General features: G+C 42.3%; 1 protein-coding gene across 1 annotated transcript; it reads right to left on the bottom strand.

The window, feature by feature from the left end:
• Positions 1 to 11,448: 11,448 nt before the first annotated feature.
• Positions 11,449 to 21,988, bottom strand: PLET1 (placenta expressed transcript 1). Its single transcript, XM_019715257.2, has 4 exons — positions 21,549 to 21,988; positions 16,718 to 16,919; positions 14,252 to 14,313; positions 11,449 to 12,267 (listed from the first exon to the last, which is right to left on the bottom strand). Exons 1-4 carry the CDS (start codon positions 21,730 to 21,732, stop codon positions 12,071 to 12,073), a joined length of 645 nt encoding a protein of 214 aa, XP_019570816.2. The 5' UTR covers positions 21,733 to 21,988; the 3' UTR covers positions 11,449 to 12,070.
• Between the last annotated feature and the right edge of the window lie 607 nt (positions 21,989 to 22,595).

Raw genomic sequence — 22,595 nt, 5'->3', positions numbered from 1 at the left:
TTGTGTCACTTTCATCTCAGAGCGTCAGAGATGAATGCTTGGACTTACACCCATTCTTAGATTTTGTATCTTGATGATTTTAAACATCAAATGAGTAAACATTAATTTAGAAAAGGAAAAAGATTATTATGGGGCACTAAGGTTTAGAAAAGTTTAGTAGAGGAGGTAAGTCCTGAATAGTACTTAAAGTGATGGGGTAGGAAGGGTGGTGGTTTGGAATTCAAGAGAAAAGGTAAAATTTCATTAGGTTACTAGGGTGGGAATGTACAAAGTAGTATATTTGGGATATAGTGAATACATTAATCTTGAGAGTTGTGATGAGGTATGAGCATGTAATGGGAAGTTAGCTTGGAAATACAGGATGGGGACAGCTGGGGGGCCTTGAATATATCAGTTTGGTTTTTATCCTTTAAGGAATAGGGAGCTGTTGAAGTTTTGTTTGTTTGATTTTTGTTTTTTTGTTTTTAAAGAATTCTGTACTTTTTTGTTTGTTTGTTTTGTTTTTTTATTGGGGAAGGGGAACAGGACTTTATTGGGGAACAGTGTGTACTTCAGGACTTTTTTCCCAAGTCAAGTTGTCTTTTCAGTCTTAGTTGTGGAGGGTGCAGCTCAGCTCCAGGTCCATTTGCCGTTGCTAGTTGCAGGGGGCACAGCCCACCATCCCTTGTGGGAGTCGAAACCGGCAACCTTGTGGTTGAGAGGACGCGCTCCAACCAACTGAGCCGTCTGGGAGCTCAGCGGCAGCTCAGCTCAAGGTGCCGTGTTCAATCTTAGTTGCAGGGGGCAGAGCCCACCATCCCTTGCAGGACCCCTTGCAGGACTCGAGGAATTGAACCGGCAACCTTGTGGTTGAGAGCCCACTGGCCCATGTGGGAATAGAACCGGCAGCCTTCGTAGTTAGGAGCACGGAGCTCTAACCACCTGAGCCACTGGTGCGGCCCCTGTTTGTTTGATTTTTAAAGTAGATAACCAGTTAGACAAAGGGAAGCAGGGAAACCAGTTGCAAAGCTATTGTGGGGATCTGGACATGAGGTGATGGGTACAGGAGCTTGGTGGTGCTTTGGAAATGGAGCAGTAGAGCTAAGATTGTGCAGTGCCTCCTGTGGTGTCAGGCATTTTGCTACGGACTTTCTATATTACCTCACTTTATCCCTATGACCACTCTGCAGAGTGAGTGTATTGGTATCTACTGCTGCATAACAAATTATCCCAAACATAGCTTAAAACAACCACATTTATTATCTCACAGTTTTAATATGCCAGAAATCTGGATGTGGCTTAGTTCAGGGTCACTCTGAAGGCTGCAGTCATCTCAAGGTTTGACGGGGAAGGATCGGCTTCCTGGCTTGTGGTTGTTGGCAGGATACAGTTCCTCTCGGGGTTGTTGGATTGAAGCCTCAGTTTTTCCCTCCCTTTCTTGACATGTGGGCCTCTTCATAGAGCAGCTCACAACATGGCAGCTTGCTTCATCAGAGTGAGCAAGTAAGAGGGCAAAGGAGAGAGAGAGAGAGACAGACAGACAGACAGACAACGCGCACGCACTAGCAACATGGCAGTCAGTCTTGTAACCTAGTCACTTTTCTTTTTGTTACCTAGAAGCAAGTCTCTAGATCCATCCATCCCACACTCAAGGGGAGGAGATGACACATATTGCTAGTGTGTAAAATGGGACATGGAGAATAGATGAGGCCAGACAGGTAGGCAGGGAGTATATAACATGCTCTTTTTGACCCCACGGGAATAAGTAAAGCACGTTTCATTTTGCAGGAGTAAAATATCAGAGCAACAGTAGTTTCCAGTGGGAAAGGTGTGGCCTGTGGGTAGATAAATATAAATCTTTGAAGCATGATTCTTGAAATTAAAACCAATTCTAAGGTGAGAAGTGATAATAGCAAACTGGCACTTTAAGAAAACTGACCCGGGATCTGGGAGGTCTATGGATGGAGCTGGGCTTCCTGTTACTCTCTAGGCCTGACTTCCTGTTAAAACTTTATGGTTCTAACTTCCTGTGTGGGGGTGTGAAGGGGGGGGCGGTATATATAGGGGCCATATTGGGAGAGGGGTGGAACGCTGCACGTGGGCAGCCTGCCTGAGGAGTGTGTTCTCACACTGCTGCGGTGGTTTTGCTTTTTCCTTTTCGCTTGGGAAATTTTGTCCAGCCCCGTCAACAGAAGAAGAATTATATTGATCGTATCGCTGTGAACAGAAAGACGAGAACTCAGCAATCATTTGTATTGCCTAAGTTGATGTAGTTACCACCAATGGGTTATAAAAATGTTCAGAATAATATGATCAGTTGTGTTAGTGGATCAGATGTGTCCACTAAGAGACTGGATCTATGATAACTGTTTTCTTTCTTAAACTCCAGACTTTTACATTCATCCTGGAAATGGAATTATCTTAAAGATGGGAAACAGATTGTGTTCATTATGCTTTTGTTATGTCGGGGATATTTTTAGCCTCCCTTGCACATACAAAAATCATTGTTAGTTTCACACAATTTAACTTTACTGCAAGATTCTGTTGCAAGACACTTTTGGAACTGTCCCAGATAAACAGTCTCCACATAGCTGCAGGGAGAACTGCTATCAACACAAAAGGAGGGCAAGGTAGTTCTTGCATTGGAGGATTTTCAAGTGGCCTTTATGTTTCGAGTAGCTCCTTTGTTGGTCTGTGTCATTCAAAATCCACCCACGTACTCCCACCAGTATTGTGTCACCATTGAAACAAGAGTATTATCATTAAAAAAAATTAGAACACTCTTCTGTCTTTTTTATTGTGGTGGTTTGCTAAAGAAATAACATCGCAGGCTTGTATTCTTAAAAATGCCCAAGAAATAAGTCCTCGGTATTTCAGCCCAAATTCACCTTCATTCAACCAGTTTATCAGTCAGTGAAAATTCCCAATTTAGTGTGATAATAAGTCTGAACTAAGTTGAAAAACCCTTTTCACTTTTCACAAATATCTTACTAAATATGAGCATTGTGGCCAATAACAACCTGAAGATATAGAAGGGCTAGTGTTGTCTTTTACCTTTTAAAGTTTTATTTACCCACAGATAGAACCATACTTAGATGGGTAGGTGGTTGTCTTGTGGGCATTTCAAACTTAACATTCCCAAAATGAATTTCTGATTTCTCCTTCAAAATTTACTCTTTCACCAGTCTTCCCTAAAAATGCCACTACTATCCATTCATTTTTTCAAGAAATGCCATTTCTATCCATACAAGCTAGAAATCTGGGAGTTGTCCTTAATTCCTACCTTTTACCTCTAATCCATCAGAAAGTTCTACTGGTGCTACCTTGAAAATATATAATTTTGTCTGTCTTTACATTTCCAATGTCACCACCCCATCCAAACTGCCACCATTTCTTGTCTGGGTTACTGACATGGCCTCTTAACTGGCCTGTTTCCACTTTGGGTCTCTTTCATACTCCTGTCAGCATCCCTCCTCCTCCCACCACGTAACCCCTTAAAAAGCTTCCTCTTGTTTTTAAAATGCAGCCCAAGCTCTTCCCACTAGCGTGCCATGCCCTGTGTGATCCAGCCACTGCCTACTTCCCAGCCTCAAGCTGTTGACTATGTTTTGGTCACATTGGTCACTGTTCTCAAGTCCTAAAGCACATGGATTTCATTCCTGCGTCAAGATCTTTGCATTTTCTGCCTGTTAAACAGAAACCTTTAAGCCTGAAAGTTGTGAGAAAAAAAAAAAAAAGGCTTTATTGTTTATTGAGCCACAGGCCAGAAAAAGGGCCAGGGCCTGGAGCACGCATTCTAAACCACCAGCAGCAGCAGGGCTAGGTGGAGAAGGTACCACATCCCCTGTCCTGGGATTGAAAGGGACTCTTTTATATAATGAGTTTGGGGAAGAAAAATGTAAGTTGTTTTGAAAGAATTTACATGGGCTATAGGTAAAGGGGGGCGGGAAAAGGTGAAGGAAGGTTCTGGGATAGGTGGATAGTCGGTAAGGAAAAAGTATTTGATGCTTCTGGATTGGTTGTGGGCAACTGTCTGGAAAGTTCATGGATAAACAGGATGTGGTCTAGTGGTAGGCTGTTCTTTCTAGATTACTGCCTGGAAGTTGAGTCACAGTTTCAACATGCTATCAGGAATGTGAGTCTTCTGTTGGTTTCAGTCTGCAGCTGCTAACTGATTAATCTTCCTTATCTCTTCATCCAGCCTGCTGTAATTTAAGGCATTTCAGAATTTTTCTCTTGTGATGCCCTTCTGCCTGGAATGCTGTGCCTATCCCCTGCCCCATCTCTTCGTAAAACCTATCACTCTTCAGATCCCAGTCTAAATGTTGCCCTCTTGATCACCTTGTATAGGTAGAAATCCTCTTTACTTTTTATTATAATACCTATACACTCCTTATCTTGCAGGTTTAAAATGTGTTTATATATATATATATATATATATATATATATATATATATATATTTCTTTTGTCTTATTGATTTGCATACTAGTTTATTGTCCGTCCCAACCACAAGAATGTGAACTTCATTAGGGTCAGAACCTTGACTTTTTTTTTTTTAAGTGCGAAGGGTTTTATTTTTATTTTAATTTTATTAGTTTCAGGTGTACAAAACAATGTAATAGTTAGACATTTATCATTTATATCCCTCACACAGTGATAACTCCCCTTCCCCCATCCACTACCCTTCTGACATCGCATACAGCCATTACATTTCCACTGTCTGTATTCCTAATGCTGTACTCCGCTTCTTGTAACTGTATATATATGTATATATATATATATATATGTATGTAATTGTAATTGTCATTCATTATTGTTCAGCTTCAGGTGTACAGTGCAGTGATCAGACATCTACATCATCCCTGAGGTGGTCTCCCTAAAGAGATAAGTGTCCATCAGATACCCCACAAAATCTTTACATTATTGATTACATTCCCCAAATTGACTTTCGTATCCCCATGGCAATCTTGTGGTTTCTGGCAACCCTCAGTTTTTCCTCTGTGTCTCTGAGACTGTTTCTAATTAGTTCATTCATTTATTCTTTTCTTTAGATTCCACATATAAGTGAGATCATATGATATTTGTCTTTCTCTGTCTGACTTATTTCACTTAACATAATGTTCTGTAGGTCCATCCATATTGTTGCAAATGATAAGATTTCATTCTTCGTTATGACTGTGTAATACTCCATTGTATAAATGTACCACAGTTTCTTAATCCAGTCATCTACCGATGGACATTTCGGTTGTTTCCAGGTCTTGGCTATTGTGTATAGCGCTGCAATAAACATAGGGGTGCATAAATTTTTTCGAATTAGAATTTTGGATTTCTCCGGATAGATACCTAGGAGTGGAATTGCTGGGTCATAAGGTAGTTCCATTTTCAGTTCTTTGAGATACCTGCATACTGTTTCCATAGTGGCTGCACCAATCTGCAATCCTACCAACAGTGCACAAGGGTTCTCTTTTCTCCACAGCCTCGCCAGCACTTTGTTGTTTGTTGATTTATTGATGATAGCCATTTTGCCTGGGGTGAGGTGGTATCTCATTGTGGTTTCATTTGCATTTCTCTACTGATTAACGAGGTTGAGCATTTTTTCATGTCTGTTTGCCATTTGTATGTCCTTTTTAGAAAAATGTCTCTTCATGTCCTCTGCCCATTTTTTAATTGAGTTGTTTGTTTTTTTGCAGTTGAGTTGAGTGAGTTTTTTTATAAATTTGTCTGTCTTATTCAGTCTTGTTTCCCCGAGGACCTAGCCCAGTGCCTGCTACACAGCAGGTGCTGAATAATTAGTTATTGAATGAATGAAAGTACCTGCCGTCTCTAAAGAACTCATTGAAGCTAGTGTTGTTCTTTATGTGCTTCAGCTTAGAGAACATCATAAAATAAAATCCCCTAAGTATTCCTCCAAACCTATTTATCTGGCTAACTGTAGCTTCCTGGGATCTTTTCCATTTTCGTTTGTGGGTAAAATTTGTTTTAGTCCCCTGCTACTAATTTAAGAAAAACAAGAATTCTGAAGCAGGGGCCTTTCAATAAACTACCATCCTCAAGACCACACCATCATTGTTCGCAGCCCTCACTTCGGGGCTCACTGACAAGATACTCCCTTTATAGCAGGAGAAACAGTGGAGATGGGTGCATAGTTATTGTCCCAGCCTCAGGAGAGTAGGTTGACCCAGGCAGAGAGGGCCTCAGCTGGTCCTGCAGAGAATGCTTTTAATCTTGCCAGCTGTTTGGCCTCTGAAAACAGGGTTCCTTGTGGAATGCAGAACTGAACTCCTCTGTGGCAACACTGAGGCGATGTGTGTTCTTCAGCAAACAAGGGCCCGATTTGTTGCCATAATAACCCTTAATCTCAAAGTACAAGGGGGAAAGTCAAGGCTCCATCTTGAAGGTGGAAACTGTTTTGAAGAGGAAAAAAGTGCACCCTAATCAGGTTGTGGGGTGTAATATATTCCAGGAGATTGTGTTGATGTCTGTGCAGTTAAGTAACTTGTGGTTTTTGGCACTTGTTGGCTTGTTGTGAATTAACATTATGCCAGCCCTTAGTCTTGTGTGTCAGTCACCACACTCCCTAAGGCAAGTCTTAGCTCTGTTTCACTGGGAAGGAATCGGGTTTAAGGAGATTAAGAATCTTATTCAAAGTCACTCAGTAAGTGAAAGAGCTGGGATTTGAACCTAAGCCTGTTTGGTGTGGGGACAGAGCCAGGAGTGCAGTTTCCACACTTTCAGCCACACGTGGAAAGGTGCTGGCTCAGGTAGTAAATGGCCATCAACTGTGATTGGATGGCCGTCAGCTGTAACCAGTGAGCCACTGGCCACTAGTGTAACGGCTGTGGCTATGCTAGCAAAAATGGGGGCTAGCAAGAAGATGGTGGCTGAGCTAGCAAGAGTGGATTGCAGCTAGCAAGTGGGGTTGGATGCCAGAGAGAAGTGGATGGCAGGTTGCAGATCATGTGGGTCCTGCTTCTTGTGTCTCCAACCCAGCCGCCAGCGAGACTATAGTGGTATGACTCCCCTATCTATGGCTCCGTGGGTGTTCCTTTTTGGCCTTACCTTATCATGCGTTCTTATGTGTGGGGAATGCGACCAGAGACCCGCATGCCACCCTGCATGACATTGTTTTAAAAAGAAAACCACGCTTAACAATTAATATACCAATTTTAAAAAATTTCCCAAGCTCTTTGAATGTACTTTGTCTACATATTTAGTTATTTTAGCCAAAGGCTTTTTGAGTTTGTTGGACTCAAGCATCTGGTCTAAAGTTATTTTTAAATATAGGTTATATATGTAGCATAGATACATAGTAGATATTTTTGCATATGTTAAATTATTTCCCACTTATATCAGCTGTATATATATATATTCATTTTATTTATGTGGGTGTAACTTATATAAAAGTGGGGTAGGGGTGGTCCATTTGTTCTAATTTCACTGCTGAGCCACATTCAAAGAAATACAGTCCAGCATTCAAGTAAAATAAATCTAATTTTCATTTGTATATCTTGAAGAACATTAAGAGAGAACCAATGTGGGGACAGAGCCAGGAGTGCAGTTTCCAGGCTCTCACCCTCACATGGAAAGGTGCTGGCTCAGGTAGTAAATGGCCATCAACTATGATTGGATGGCCGTCAGCTGTGGCTAGTTGGCCATCAGTTGTAACCAGTGAGCCATTGGCCACTAATATTACTGCTGTGGCTACGCTAGCAGCAAATGGGAGGCTAGCAGGAAGATGGTGACTGAGCTAGCAAGAGCGGATTGCAGCTAGCAAGTGAAGTTGGTTGGCAGAGAAGTGGATGGCAGGTTGTGGATCGTGTGGCTCCTGCTTCCTGTGTCTCCAACCCAGCCGCCAGAGAGAATATAGTGGTATGACTCCCCTATCTATGGCTCCATGGGTGTTCCTTTTTGGCCTTGCCATGTCCTGCGTTCTTGTGTGGGGAGCAGGAGCTGAGATCCTACATGACAACCAGTTTGTAACTGAGGCTGGGTTTGAGAAATCCCCTAGCCTCTCCTTTCCATCTACAGAGGCTGAAAGCTTCTTTCTATCTCACCCCCCACAATACTCAACCCAAATTTTATTTTTACTCTTTCTTCCCCCACCCACTCTCCTGACTCAGCTCTTTATTCCATAGAATAATTTAACCCCGTTAGCCATTATTCAGATTCTCGGGGAAGACAGAGAGCCTAGGAGCTGACCCTGAAGGCTAGAAGACATTCTGCCTCGAAGCTTGAAGGATGGAGGTGGTGGTAGGGCTAGAGGGAGAAAAATTGTGGAAAGTTAGACATTAGCCATTTGTTACAGCAGTTACAAATTAGTAATTATAGTCCTTGTTATAGGCACCATTTTATTTGCACATGTTTATGTTGTTGTAATACTTGACTTTCAGTGTATCATTTGTGATGCTTTTTTAGGCATTAAATAATTACACGTATGTAGTGCATACTTGATGGCAGGTACTATTCGAGGTGCTTTATTTATAGTAACTGATTTAATATCAACACAACAACCTATGAGGTAGCTACTATTTTTCTCCCCATTTTAGAGATGAAGAGACCAAGGCACACAGAAGTTAAGTAACTTTATAAGGTCCCTCAACTACTAAGGGGACCTTATATGAAGGTCCCCCAATCAAATGAAATTGAACCCAGGCAGTCTAGGTTCAGAGTTTAGACTTTAAAAATAATCACCAAGCTCTCTCTATTATGAAATAATAAAGCTTTACTTGGTAGTATTTTCAACACTTACTTTACAAAGTAATGTGGGTATTGACAGACAGTAAGATACTGTCTAAATTTTCTGCCTGTTCTGAATTTCTTCCTGCTTTGAATGGTTGGTGTTATGGTTGGATCATTGACCAGGTTTGAGACTTTTGAGGTAATGGGATTCGCAAGACATCAATTTTCTTTCCTACTTTCTCAGAATGAATTATGATGGGTAGGCAATTGCTGCTTCTAACAGAGAATAAGAATGCATTACATTCACAAAACATGAAGCTGCAAACAAGAAAACACAATACCAGAAGAACAAGGTTGTTAAAAAAAGAAAAAAAACTGAAAAAAACCCAACAAGGTTGGGCAAGTGAGTATGGGCGTGACAAACATTCTGTTGTTCCTCTCTTCACTGTGCATGAATGAGGTTATATCCTGTGGGCTTCCTTGCAGTGCCTGCGTGCATTTTTGTTTCCTTTTGGTGTATCGCTTTTCTATTAGGATCAGGAGGTTGATGACAAATATGAGGCTCAGGATTAGCTATTCTGAGAGTGTGCCTATGTGTATTTCTGTAGACCCTTCCTCTTATTCTGCCACCCACCCTGCTTGCCACTTACTGGACTCACCTAAGGAGTGACCAAGGATGGCAAATACCTGGAGTCTTTAATTCCTGTGCTGCTTCAATCCTGCCTCCTGAGCCCAAGGAAGGTAACACCTGTTGAATGCACCACTCTATTTTTGAGCCTGGATTTTGCTTCAGAACCCTCTGTAACAGTGCTCCCAGCAGCCTCTGTCAGTCAGATACAGCATTAAGAGAACACCTACTTACCATCTCTGACTAGACCCGTAGAACTAGGTCTGGCTAGGACAGAAAAATCAAATTTGAGACCTGGGAGAGGGCTGAGATACCTGCGCCAGCCCTTTACCTAACATGAAAAAAACTGAGGCAGAAGAAGGCAAAGCCACTTGTTTAAGGTCACCTTTCTACTTTGCAGCAGCACTGGAATTTATTAATAACAGGTTTCCTGCCTCCTAATCCAGCAGTCTTGCTCAGCTACCTCTGTACCGCTTGTCTGAACTCAGCTACCCAGATTTCTTTGAGTCTAAAAGTTTTCCAGCTTCAGAGAGTATTTTTGCTGGGGCTGCAATATTTGTCACACCTTCCACATTGAACATGAGACGGGGGCCAGGTGGCACCATTAAAGCTAAATATGAAACTTGTTTCTAGCTTGCTGGGTCAGGACTCACTGCAGTTTCTCTTGGACATGGCAGCAGAGAGGTGGGGCATGTAGCCTGCTTGTTGCATCTGCAAGGGGCACCTATACCCCTGTCCTTGTCATATGACCCAGGGAGCCACTTGTCTCAGGGCATCTCAGGTGATGCAGGAGCTGCTCAGGGAGCCCTTAGCGTGTCCTGGTTAAGAGTGCAGGCTCTGAAGTGGCATAGACCACACTCTTTAAACCCAGCTTCCCTACTTACTCACTGAGTGACTTTGGGCAAATGATTTCTCTCTCCCTGAGTGTCCTCATCTGTAAAGTGGCTGTATCTTAAAGGGTTGTTATGAGGATTAAATGAGACAATGCATGTAAAGTGCTTAGCACAGTGCCTGGCAGATACTAATAGTAGCCTCAAGTGATGTCACAGAAAATGGTGGAACAAGACGCTCCAAGAATTGGTCCTGCCACCGAACAACTATTAAGCTGGCAAAAACTGTCAGAGTCAACCTTTTCAGAACTCCGGAATCTAATTTTTAAGAACCTCACATCTATTAAGGGAATGCTTAATGAAGAAAGAGCCTGCTAAATTTTGACATTTAAGAAAATTGGGTCACTGGCTGACTGCTGCGATAACAGGAAAGAGACTTCAGTTCCCACACACAAGAATGTAAAAACTGTTTAGAAAAGTCACTAAAAAATGGGTGACTGCACCCTTCAACAAGCAACAACGGCATACCATAGGGAGAAGGAAGAATCTGATTTCCACAGCTACCACATTACAAAATTTAAAATGTCCAGTTTTCAAAGAAATAAAAGACCTACAAAATAGGAAAGTATGACCTATTACAGGGAAAAAAAAAGAAATTGACAGAAACTGTCCCTGATAAGGCCAGTCATCAGATGTCGGCATCCTGGAATTTAGTATAATTATTAAAAGAAAAGTTTGTTGGTTATTACAGGAAATACCATGCTTTCTTTTGGTTTTACATTATATGAAGAATAATTTAAATATTTTGCCCATTTCTCTTAGTGGAAATTACCATTAGAGGGAAAATGACCAGTTTGCACTTGAGGGAAATTAAAATTGAGAAAATTTTACCCTTAGAGCTGGCCTTGAAAACATACACACTCACCATTCTATTAATTTTTGAATGCTCACATAAAAGAATAAAATTAGATAACATTCTCGGGGTGGCTGGATGGCTCAGTTGGTTAAGAGCACGTGCTCTCAACAAGGTTGCTGGTTTGACCGGCGCCCCCCTCTCCCCCGCCCCCAACTAGATTGAAAACGGCAACTGGACTTGGAGCTGAGCTGTGCCCTCCACAACTAAGATTGAAAGGATAGCAACTTGACTTGGAGCTGATGGGTCCTGGGGGGGGGAGGGGGGGACGGGACAAAAAAACACAAAAACACAACTTTTCCCCAATAAAGTCCTGTTCCCCTTCCCCAATAAAATCTTTAAAAAAAAGAAAACTAGATAACATTCTCTATATTTTAAGTTAATGATTAGACATTTTAATGTGACACATTCATTACTCTTGTTTGAAATATAGTTTATTTGGTTGACTTAGAAAATAATGCCTTTATGCCACAACCTTTCCCTGTCCTTGACTGCTCAGACATGGTACGTTCCTAATTTCTTGCCCTTCAAATGCTACTGGTGTTGCCATTAGCATGAGGGCATTTCTCCTTTCTCCTTTCCCTATTGAGTCACATGAGTCATAGAAGCTCTTCTAACCTGAGTGGGTTTGGTTAGAAATCTGAGATCATCTTGAAAGTGAGGAATTTTTCTTCCCACAGAGACTCGGGGACACAGAGGAATCATTTGGCAATGAACAAAAGTTTAGATTGCCTATGGAGTTGGCTGTCAACATAAACCTAGAGCCAGAATTCCAGGCTACACCAGACCAGTTCTAAGCAATTACAAAAAGCCTAATTTGTGTCCTGAAAGATCCACTTAAATATCTGTGTGCCCCAAGTTCACCAGTGAGTGGACTGGCTGCCCTCAACCAAGTTTCCTTTTTGGTTCAAAGCAGTGGCAGTAGAGTTGTACATTTGAGAACAGAAAGCCTTCATTCACACACATGTTGGAGCACTGGCTTGGAATAGAACGTAGAAGGGTGCAGCGGAGGCAGGAACAATTGTTCCCCTAGCTTCCTTCTAGAAGAGGAGTTTGCTGGTGAGAAAGACGAGCAGGATCTGAAGGGCATCTGCGATGGGGCTGAGGAAGATCCCGCTGGCCACGCTGCTGGTTGTGGTTAGGGTTGAGGTTGGGTTTAGGATTCGGGTTGTGGGTAGGACATGGGTTTTGGGTGGCCTGGTCGTGGAGATCGTGAAGGGTGACGTTGTGGTCATTGCTGAAAAATAAATGGCATCAGAACTTCTGTTGGTTGGTGGGTGGGCACTAGAGAAATGAGGCTAATCTGATGGAACACTGGAGCCAGAGTTCATGAGCAAAATTTAATAAGCATGTCTGAAGGGCCAAGTGTGTGCAGAGGAGGGGGAAAATGGGGGTAGAGAATACCAAGGAACAAAACATCAGTAAGAAACACTCTCTACCCTTAGGTCTATACCGTCCTACGGGGGACGGAATTTATACTTAATTTACGTAACTACTTAATTTGTTGTTGGGTGGGTTGTCGGCCCTCAAGGATCCTTAGTATTGTATTAGATCCATCAGTGCAAATATGATCCAGAATGGCACAAATTTTATTTTTTTTTCTTGCTAATTTCAAAGTTTGCGTATAAAGCTTGTAAGAACTAGATACCATCCAGATCTGAGGGTGGCTACTCCTGCTTTAAAGTAAGCGGAAAGAGGCACCATCCAATCCCCTGAATCTCTGTGGTTTCTGAGGCACTGGTCATTTTCCCATGTAGGGATATGACCACACATTTGTTTTCTGAGGTTGCCTGGCTGAGAAGCAAAGAAAGCCAGGCCTGTAGCCCTGGGGGGTGGGAGGTGCCTGATCCTGGGTAAACTGGAGCTTGGCAGTGATACCTCCAAGGGTCTGAGTGGACCACAGTGGGGACTATAAGGAAGAAGGGAAATGTCCAGTGATTTGCTTAGGCCATACATTCTTCTGCCTTTAGGTTCTGTGACATTGTCTTATTTAGCATTTCCCCAGGGCAAATGTTTCTCTAGCATCTCACTGAGTCAGAAAGTCTGACAAAACCACTTTCTTTTTCTTTTTGCAACTGGCTTTTATTAACGTGGAGCTAAGGAGTCCTGACTAGAAACAAACTTCTTTTTTTCCTTCTTTCTTAGCATTTATACCAGTGTTCATCTCGAAAATGTCCTTGAAAAAGAAAATAGCATCCAGTCTTTTCAGAGGAAAAACTACCAAGGAAACAGTTAAGGCTTTCATACAATAGTTTCATTAGGCATAATCCCTTTCAAATTTATTGTTGAAAATAGATATTCCTTTTGACTACATTTGCAGTGTATGATGGGCAGGAAAGTGGGCAGTATGGTAGATGTATTTCAGTGTTTTGGGGCTTCTGAAGACCTGTTATCCGGACACTGAGAAAGACTAATGTTTCTTGTTCTTGGTTGAGCCTTGTATTTAAAAGCTTCATTAAAAAAAAAAAAAAAAAAGACTGTCTTTATAGTTTTGATGTAAGTCTAAGGAAAGTGTAAAATGTATCAGATGTGGAATTTAAGTCCTAGTTTTGCCATTTACTTTCTGTGTGGCCTGAGGCAAGTTACCTATCTTTTCTGAACCTCAGTTGGTTGAATTTGTTTTAGCTCCCTCAAGGGAGGTGAGAGAAGGAAGGGGGCAGAGATGGGAAAGATGGGCAGGGAGCCTCAGGATGGTTTGAAGGTGAGGACTACAGCCTGTGAAAGACCAGTGCAAATTCCTGATGGTAATGGTGGTGGCCAAAAGCCACTCTGAGAACTAATGAAATATTTGGTATTTCTATGCTTTCAACCCTTCTTTGTGCAAATCGGCCCCCTCCTCCCTATAATGTCTGCTATATCTATTAAGGCTTTGTGTGAGTGGGAAGTCTTTGTGGAGATTGAGGAAGGAGCTGATTTTCATATTGGTGTCTATGTGGTGTTGAATAGAAACATCTGAGGAAGCAGGATTCTGCAGCCACGGGTGACTGTGAGTCTATAATGCCCTTGGGAATTGGCAGAAATCTCGGGCATGGCTTTTGTAGTGTACAAGGCATAGGATAAGCGGTTGAGCTAATCTTATGTAGATCTCAAGGTGCTAGAAGGCCCAACTGATAGTTTGGTAATGCATGATTAGAAGACTTTTTCTAGGGTACCCACAAAGTAATTTTCCAGGCTAATGGAATTCACTGCTGGATATGTAAACGGAATGCAGAGGAACTTACCTCGTTTTTTCAGTGTCAGAGAAGAAAACGTAGCCATTCTGTGGAAACTGATAGTGAAGGCTCTGTAGAGGGTAAATCAGTGAGATTAGATAATGGTGAGGACCTCAGCTGTGGAATTCACAAGTTCAGCTCACATGTCTGCCTTTCCAGAGGATCCCAACCTCTTAATTACTTTTGTGCTTACTTTCTCTACAGCACAATTAGCAGATCATCAAATAGTGGTCTGCTCTATATTGTCAAATAAGATCCTCCATGATCTTGCTCCAGAGAAGATAATGTCCAACCCCACCCCAAGTAACTTCACCACCCTTAACTCCCCACAGGCTGGTGATATATACTTTTGGTCTTTGTTCAAGCCAGTCCTGCCTGTAATATCCATCTGGGCCACATCTGCCCACAGATTTAAAAGGAACTCTATGAAGTTGTTCACCCTGTTATTAACTCAGACAGACCTCCATCAGAGACAGGCCCCTTGACTGCATTGTCTTATTATCAGCCTCACCTCCCACTAGAGGACCAGCTTCTTGAGAGCAGGTTCTGTTAGCAACAGTGACTGACACATAATAGGGGCTTAATGTTCATGAAATGATCCGTAGAGCTTGGTCTGTTGTTCTTATGTTAGTGTGTCCATTATTATATTAGTCTCTTGTTCATATATTCAACAATTAATGAGAGTGTACTACAAAGCCAATCGCTATGCTTGGTGCTGAGGGGACAGTGGTGAACCAGACAGGCATGCCCCTTACACTTGAGGCACTTACAGTCCCTTCAGAGAGACAGATTTTAAATGAATAATCAACTAAAGAATTAAGTAATTGACCACAGTGGTGGCATGTGCTCTAATGAAGCAGTGGAAGCTGTGAGAGTGAATAATGGGGAGCCAGAACTTATCTGGGAGTTTAGGAAATGCTTTCTCGAGGATGTGATGTTTCACCTTAGTAATTATTTCTGTATAAGCCTTGCCTCATCAACCCTCACTATAAAAGTCCGTGGCTGGGGACCTCATCACATCCATTTTGTGCCCTATCCAACACAGTGGAATTCCCTGCTTTCTATATCCTCCATCATCTGTGCTGCTCCCCTCTTCTTGTCAGCCTTGTTGACCAAGACCATCTGTCTACACTGTAAACAGGCAGAGAAGCCAGTGCATCATGGCTGGGTGTGAGATGGGAAGGGTCAGGAGATCACACTATCAGTGGGAATGTACTGCTTCTGTTGCAGATTGTCACTGCCTGGTCTTTTATCTGTTGTCACATGGAGTATGGAGGCTTTAAGGAAGTGAGATGAAAGGAAAGTCATTGCCCTATTTAGTCTTGGCTGACTTCTAATCGTGAGGCTGGATTATAGCAGCTCTTGCAAGTCACTCTGTGGGAGCCAGCTAGGTCCAAGCAGGCGCAGACCATGGCGGGTGAGGCGGGACGGCTTGCCAGCATCATCACCGCTATTGTCCACAGAGACTTGGTGGCTGTTCACAGTGAACATGGCCTGATGGTCAGACCTGTCCTTTCAGTACAAAATGGCAGTCCAAAAGTGTAAAGACCTCTCAAACATTTAGTTTCTAAAGTAAACTTGACAAGTCCCTAGCTGGGAGGAAGTGTTTTTGTTAAGTGAGCCCCCAGTTGAGCTCACCTTGGAATGAGAGTGTGTCCATCTCGTGTGATACTAGGAAGTCAGATTTATTACACAATCATCACACTTTCTGTTAGCAAGTCATTTTGAGAATGAATCTATGTTTTAAAAGATGATTCTCCAGTTTGAATACAGAGAATTTGAAGCACACAGGATGCCCAGTGACAAGGATTCTTTGCTTGACCAAACTTTAGTCAGGCTCCCAAAAGTTCTCCTATGCCCATCTGTGTACTTGCTTGTAAAATCCAGGTTTAGCAAGAACCCTGCTAAGTCAGTTTAGCAAGAACCTGTTACCCTCGATATCTGGTCACCCTTAATGTCTGATTGGGTTCAGAAAGAATCCTGTTAGGCCAGTTCGGCCAGAATCCCCCTTACAGGCCTTGATATTTCCTCTCAGTAAGTTTCCATCCACTGACCCCCACCTTCTCCTTGGCTATAAATCTCCACTTGCCCATGTTGTATTCAGAATTGAGCCTGGCTCTATGCTGAGGTCTCTTTTCTCCTATTGCAATAGTCCTGAATAAAATCTGTTATTTACTTTATGTATGGATTCATTAATTCAGTCATTTTGCCTTACTGTCTAGTTCTGATTTTCTTTAACACCAATTTTCTGTTAATGTCAAGCATAGCTGGTGTGTATGTGTGTGTGTATACTCCTATAGATAAAGGGTAGGACAAAGAATGGCATATAAGTACAGAAAAGGAGTATAAAAGTACTTAATTCTCCACATCATATTTGGATTGTATTTTGAGTCCTCCAAGATCAGTGTAAAATTGCAGAAACACAATAGGAAATTGTAAAAGCCCAAAGCAAATCATATATAGGTAGGTTCTTACTGTATCTTGACTGCAGTTACGTTCATGGAATGAGGAGATTCCCAGTAGGCCCTGAAGAGTGTGCTGCGCGAGTCCTTCATGTGATACAAGCTGCTGCTGTTGCAATCCCGGTCTGCGCTGTGCCATACGCCCAATGAGTTGTTGTTCATGTCCACTGCTCGTAGGACTACAGAGCTGACATTGTTATTCACAGGAACTGATACTGTGAGAAATGACAAGGAAACAATCAGCCATCTGTGCACTAAGACAAGGGATGAGGGTCATGAAGCCAAAATTAAGTGTAAAAAAAGGAAGTTACAAATAGCATGTATATATAGTGTGACCCCAATTTTGTAAAAGAAATTGAAAAAATCTGGAAGGAAAGACATCAAGATATTAACTGTGGTGAATTCTTGGTAGTGGGATTACAGACGATTTTAATTTTCTTCCTAGTACTTTTTTGTGTTTTCTACATTTTCTACAGTAAAAGGTGGACGAAAGGAGACATATACTCTGGCCCTGGGTGAGATTCCAGCCTGGCGCTTAACTTCTTGAGCCTGGTTCTCATCTGTCAGATGAGGGGATAAACTTGCTTTGCCCTTCTCTCAGGAAGTGGAGTGTGGGGAGGTTACGGGTTGATGCATGTGAAAGGGCCAGGTGGAACCCCTGGCAAGTACTTCCTGAAAATTGGGAATATTATTTCCAAGTCAAAGTGAAGCCCATTTCCTGGTCCTATAAATACTGAAGCTCTTGGTTTCTGTTGTTGAGGGTGAGGGAAGAGGGACCTCTGAACCCCAGGAGCCCTAATCCAGGTACCTGTCAAATAACCCGTTTGGGTTCCCTTACCTTCTCCACTTAGGTGAGTCTTCTCCCGTGACCTAGCCTAGCATGCGCTCACAGGAGACCCCACTGACACTTGTTAATCCCACTTGTTAATTTCAGCATTCTGTTGAGTAATGGGGAGGGAATTTCAAGAGAATATTTCAGTCTGTCCATTTCCTCCCTTAGAAGATCCCTTCTGAATGAATTCCTCAATGCTAAGGTGTTCTCTGGGGCCCTCTCAGCCACTCACAGTTCCTTCAGAGACTTCTTCACAAAGCAAAGAAAACTGATCGTGTAGCACAATAGGATCTGACAGTCCTGGTTTTGAATTCCAGCGCTAATATTTAGGACGAAGTCATTTCAACTCTGAGCCTCAGTTTCCTTATTCTTCATCGCTCACTCCACAAATAGTTATTGAATGCCCACTTTGTAATAGCAAGCCTGGTTGTAGGTCTGGGGATAATGGCATTATCCCTTATTATATGGAGATCACGATACGGAGGAGTAAAGAGAAGAATGCAAACACCCACTTGGTGGGTGTTAGATAAATTGCAGTTGTTATTGTTATTATTTTTAGCACAAAATACTTCTCTGTTCTATTTGTTTGTCTTTGCCAATGAAGGTGGGCTGAGCCAGATCCCATGGGCCCTGACTTGCTTGGTGAGAACCTGACATTTGTCCTAGATGTGACAAGTGATGGTATCATCCAGATAGCGATCAAGTCTGTCAGCTCTCCCTTGGCACGCTCTTGCATCTGTCCTTTCTTCTACCTTCCCTCTCTCACTTTGGTTTATGTCCTCTTTTTCTTTTTTTTAATTAAATTTATTGGGGTGACAATTGTTAGTAAAGTTAACATAGATTTCAGGTGTACAATTCTGTATTACATCATCTATAAATCCCATTGTGTGTTCATCACCCAGAGTCAGTTCTCCTTCCATCACCATATATTTGATCCTCCTTACCTTCATCTCCCACCCCCCACCCCCCACCCCCCTTACCCTCTGGTAACCACTAAACTATTGTCTGTGTCTATGAGTTTCTGTTTCTCATTTGTTTGTCTTGTTCTATGTCCTCTTTTCTTCTCTCCTAGGCATCTGTATTATTTGGATTTCTGGCTTCTAAGTTCTCCTTTCAGGCTGCGGGCAGATCAGACTTCTATACACAACACTTCTGTCAGGAGACACTCTTTTCCAAAACCTTCAAAGTGTCCTTCTCTCTAGGGCAGCTAAACATTTCTGCTTTTATAGTTCTCCTGTCAATTCCAGTAGCCAGCACATGGCTTTCATGACCCTCTAACTAGCTCACAGTGCTGTGTGTGCCCCCTCTCTAGGGGCAGCCAGTCTTCCTATGGTTCTGCAGACACACTTGGCTTCCACCTGCCCCTTGCCTTTGCTCTCGTCTGGCTGCCAGTGTGAATTCTCACTTCGTTCTCATCACACATGCCATCCCGCTTACTCTCCAAGATCCTGCTTATGTCCTACCTCCAGGCCAATTCAGCCCTCTTTCCCTCTCACTCCTGAAACATTTATGTTTCTTACCATAAACTTGAGTGCTTAATTACATTCTGGCTTGTACTATATACTGTGGTTTCATCTGTGTTAGTATCTGGCCAACCCAGTGCTGGGCACCTGGAGGGTACTTTGTACTAACTACTAACTGATTGATTTACAAAGTTGTGCATCCAATGTTGTGTAGTGCCCTTAAAACTGAAGGTTCAGGGGAAAAGCCAGGGAAGTTACATCCCTATTGCCCATAGTAGTAAAAGTGGAGGCAGATGTTTACCCAGCAGTCTTAACATAAATGGCACTATATTATGGGTTTCTTTCAATGATATGAAGACAGACCCAGGGAACCTGTTCTAAGATATTGCCTGAGCTGCATTGTGTGTTGAGATCTGCCAAGCCATTTATACATGACTTACCAGGGTCGACATTGGTCAATCGTATAATTTATAAACCCTGAAATTAAAAAAATTAAAAAATCAGAATAAGGAGAAGCAGTTGGCCTGTTTGGGCATTTACTCATCTCCCTAAACGCCCCGAGTCCCCACCCAGTCCTGCAAGATAACAATCTACAAGGACATCCTGGAGACTGTTTTGTAATTCTAGGTGTGGAGCCTGGCATGTCACACCTCTGCGAGCACAGGATTTTTATCTCAACTTAAATTATTCCTATAGTGAGTCAGTGTATCCCAGGACTATAGCATATTTCTGTTCTGAGGTGAAATCAGGTGCCGTTTGGGGAAGGGATTTGCATGTATGTAGTGGGCATTCCCTGAATCTTAGTTCCTTTCAGCCTTCCCCTTTCCCTCTGCTCCGCCTACTGCCTCTAAATCCTGTGATTTCCCTTTCACCCAGCATGTCTCCTTTCAAGGGGTCTTTTCCTTTTAAGGGGTCTTATAGATCATCTTTTGACTCCTCTCTCTCCTGTCTTCCTACTTTCAGAAGGCTCCTAATCTCCCCCATCTGCACCCCCTTCCCCATCTTCACAAGATAGGTTTCCATTTCTTCCATTTCAGCAGCAAAATCCTTCACCTCATGATATGTTATCTTAAGTCAGAGGTAATCTCTTTTGCAGTAGCCCCTCCGCCCCTCAGGCCCTTCTCCATATATAAGGTCACACGTATGCCCTCCACGTCCTCATCTTGAATAACAAGATTATCTTCTGTGCCCTGTTGGACAAGATCCACTGCCTGAGTCAGTAGGACAGAGTGAGCCGTATCACAACCGAGGCACTTAGTGACAGTCCCCACGAAGACAGAAAAAAGTACAAGCTGCCATGGATGTGTGAAGGCAGGCTCCTGTTGAAGTCATTCTCCTGTTGAAGCCTGGAATCTGTAGATCATGAGTGTGGGTAGCAGAATTTGGTTAGAGTTCTGAGGGGCAGGATAACAGAGTCGATAAGAAGACAGGCTCTGAATGAAGTTGGACAGCCTGGCTGAACAAAGCTGGACTGTTATTTAGGTTCAAATATTAGCTGTGTTACTTACTAGTGACCTTGGCTAAAACTTTAACTTCCCTGTGCCTCAGTTCTCATCTGTAAAATGGGAAGATAATAGTATTGACTCTTAGAACAGTACCCAGCATATAGTAAGAAGTTTCAGCTCTCATTACTATAATGGAGGGGTATATAGTTTACTAGTTAAGGGCAGTCTCTAAGGACAAAATGTTCAGGTTCATATCCCACCCAGCTCCACCATTTAAGTAGCTCTGTGACCTGATCAAGTTACTAGGATCTCTACTTCTGTTTTCTCATCTATGAAACAGGAATGACAGTGGAGTCTACCTAATAGGCTGTTATGAGGGCTAAACGCATGAATACGTGTAAACCACTATATTACATGTTGTTGTTATGAAAGTAATTAGAAAACACTTGCCTTGACTTGTAGGCTTGGCTGATCCCCAAAGGGATATTTATCAAATATTATTAGGTACCTCCGAGTAAAGCACTGGATTAGGAATGAAAAGAACAAGATTTAAGAGCTAGTTCTGCCACTTACTAACAGTGAGACCTTCAGCAAGTCATTCAATTTCTCTCGGCTTCAGGCTCCTCCTATATAAAGTGGGATAGTAAAACTTTCCCTGTCCTGCTCACTAAATTTTTCATTCGTGGACTAAATGTGAACAGTGCGACCTGGAGTTGTGCAATATACAGTCATGCACAGTGGGACTCTTATCCAATGGATGTGAAAAGATTACAAACTGTGAAACAATTATGATCCCTTAAAATAATAAAAATGCCCGTTTTATTTAAGTCAGAGAACCTTCCGCAGGTGTGCTCTTGCTGGGGCTCAGTTATCCTGGGCGTTGGAACTTAAGAACTCCTGTGGCTCAGGTTGGCAGGGGGAACATGCAGAAATAGTCCCACCCAACCCACTGTCTCACATATTCTCATTCTTTCTGTCCCCCTTCCCATCCAGGTCAAAAACACATTATGTGTAACTGAGAGCAGAGATGGAGAGTTATATTCTAAAATTATGGTTAACTCCCCTTAGAGAAAAAAGACAACAGAGAGAAAGGCTTCTACTTACTTGTGTAGATTGTGTTGCGTTCATAGACATCTGGATTAGCCTTGATGCCTGGAGCAGTGGTGGGGACGATCTGAATGAAGAGCAGGCAGCTGTCACTGTAATTTGCCGAGCTGGCAGAAATAAACAGCATTACGAGACACGGAAACAGCCCCAGTGGCAGCAGCGTGGAACCGAGGACGGCCATGGTCTTGATCTGTTTGGAAATTGTGGGGCCTGGAACTGGCTAAGACCTACCTACCTTACCTGTTTATATGCTCCAGGACTGCAGCTTCTGGGTGAGCTCATACTTGCAAATCCTCCTCTCACCCCTCCCTAAAATGAACTGGCTTCTGGAATTTGTCACCACGATTCTTTATCAATTCCAGTTTCACTCAAGAAGGAGAATGTACTGATCATGGATTTGTTTTGCATCTTATTCAGCTCAGTATCTGCTATTTGAAGAAAACTCTTGAGAAAGGTTTAATGCTGGCAAAATAAATTCAGAGTTGAGTAATCATCACATACCTGGCCCATTTAGAAGCTTCACTTTTCTCCCTGAAGGTAACTCAGGCATAAAATCTTTCTTTTCTTAGAACATTATGTATCCATTTCCAACTCTCCTTAATTGAACATGTCTCCAATCCCAGTTCCTTTTGTGACTAGCATAGAACTAGAAACATTGTGCTTGTGGATTTATTTATTTCTTTGGAAAGAAACAGCTTTGGTCCATCTTGCTCCTGTTACTTTCCTCCATAGCACCATACAACAAGGACATTACTACTACAAAAAAAAAAAAAAAAAAGAAAACATGGTTTTTCATATCTCTTCTCTGATTTTTATTATTTACTCAATGAAGGAGAAAAGGGGGAAGAAGTAGTCTACTATGTGACTAGAAAGAAAAAAAATGTAGAATTGAATCAGTGTGATATTTATAAATGTTTTTTTCTAGAGAAGCACTTACAGAAGTGGAGAAAGGATCTCTGAAAAATGTACTCCTCAAGAGTAACAAGAACATTAGCAAAAATGGTCAAAAATCAACTTTTTATGAACTCTATGAATTAACCAAAA

The sequence above is a fragment of the Rhinolophus sinicus genome, linkage group LG06 (assembly GCF_036562045.2).
Source record: "Rhinolophus sinicus isolate RSC01 linkage group LG06, ASM3656204v1, whole genome shotgun sequence".
Lineage (NCBI taxonomy): Eukaryota > Metazoa > Chordata > Mammalia > Chiroptera > Rhinolophidae > Rhinolophus > Rhinolophus sinicus.
This window is presented reverse-complemented; position numbering and strand designations above follow the sequence as displayed.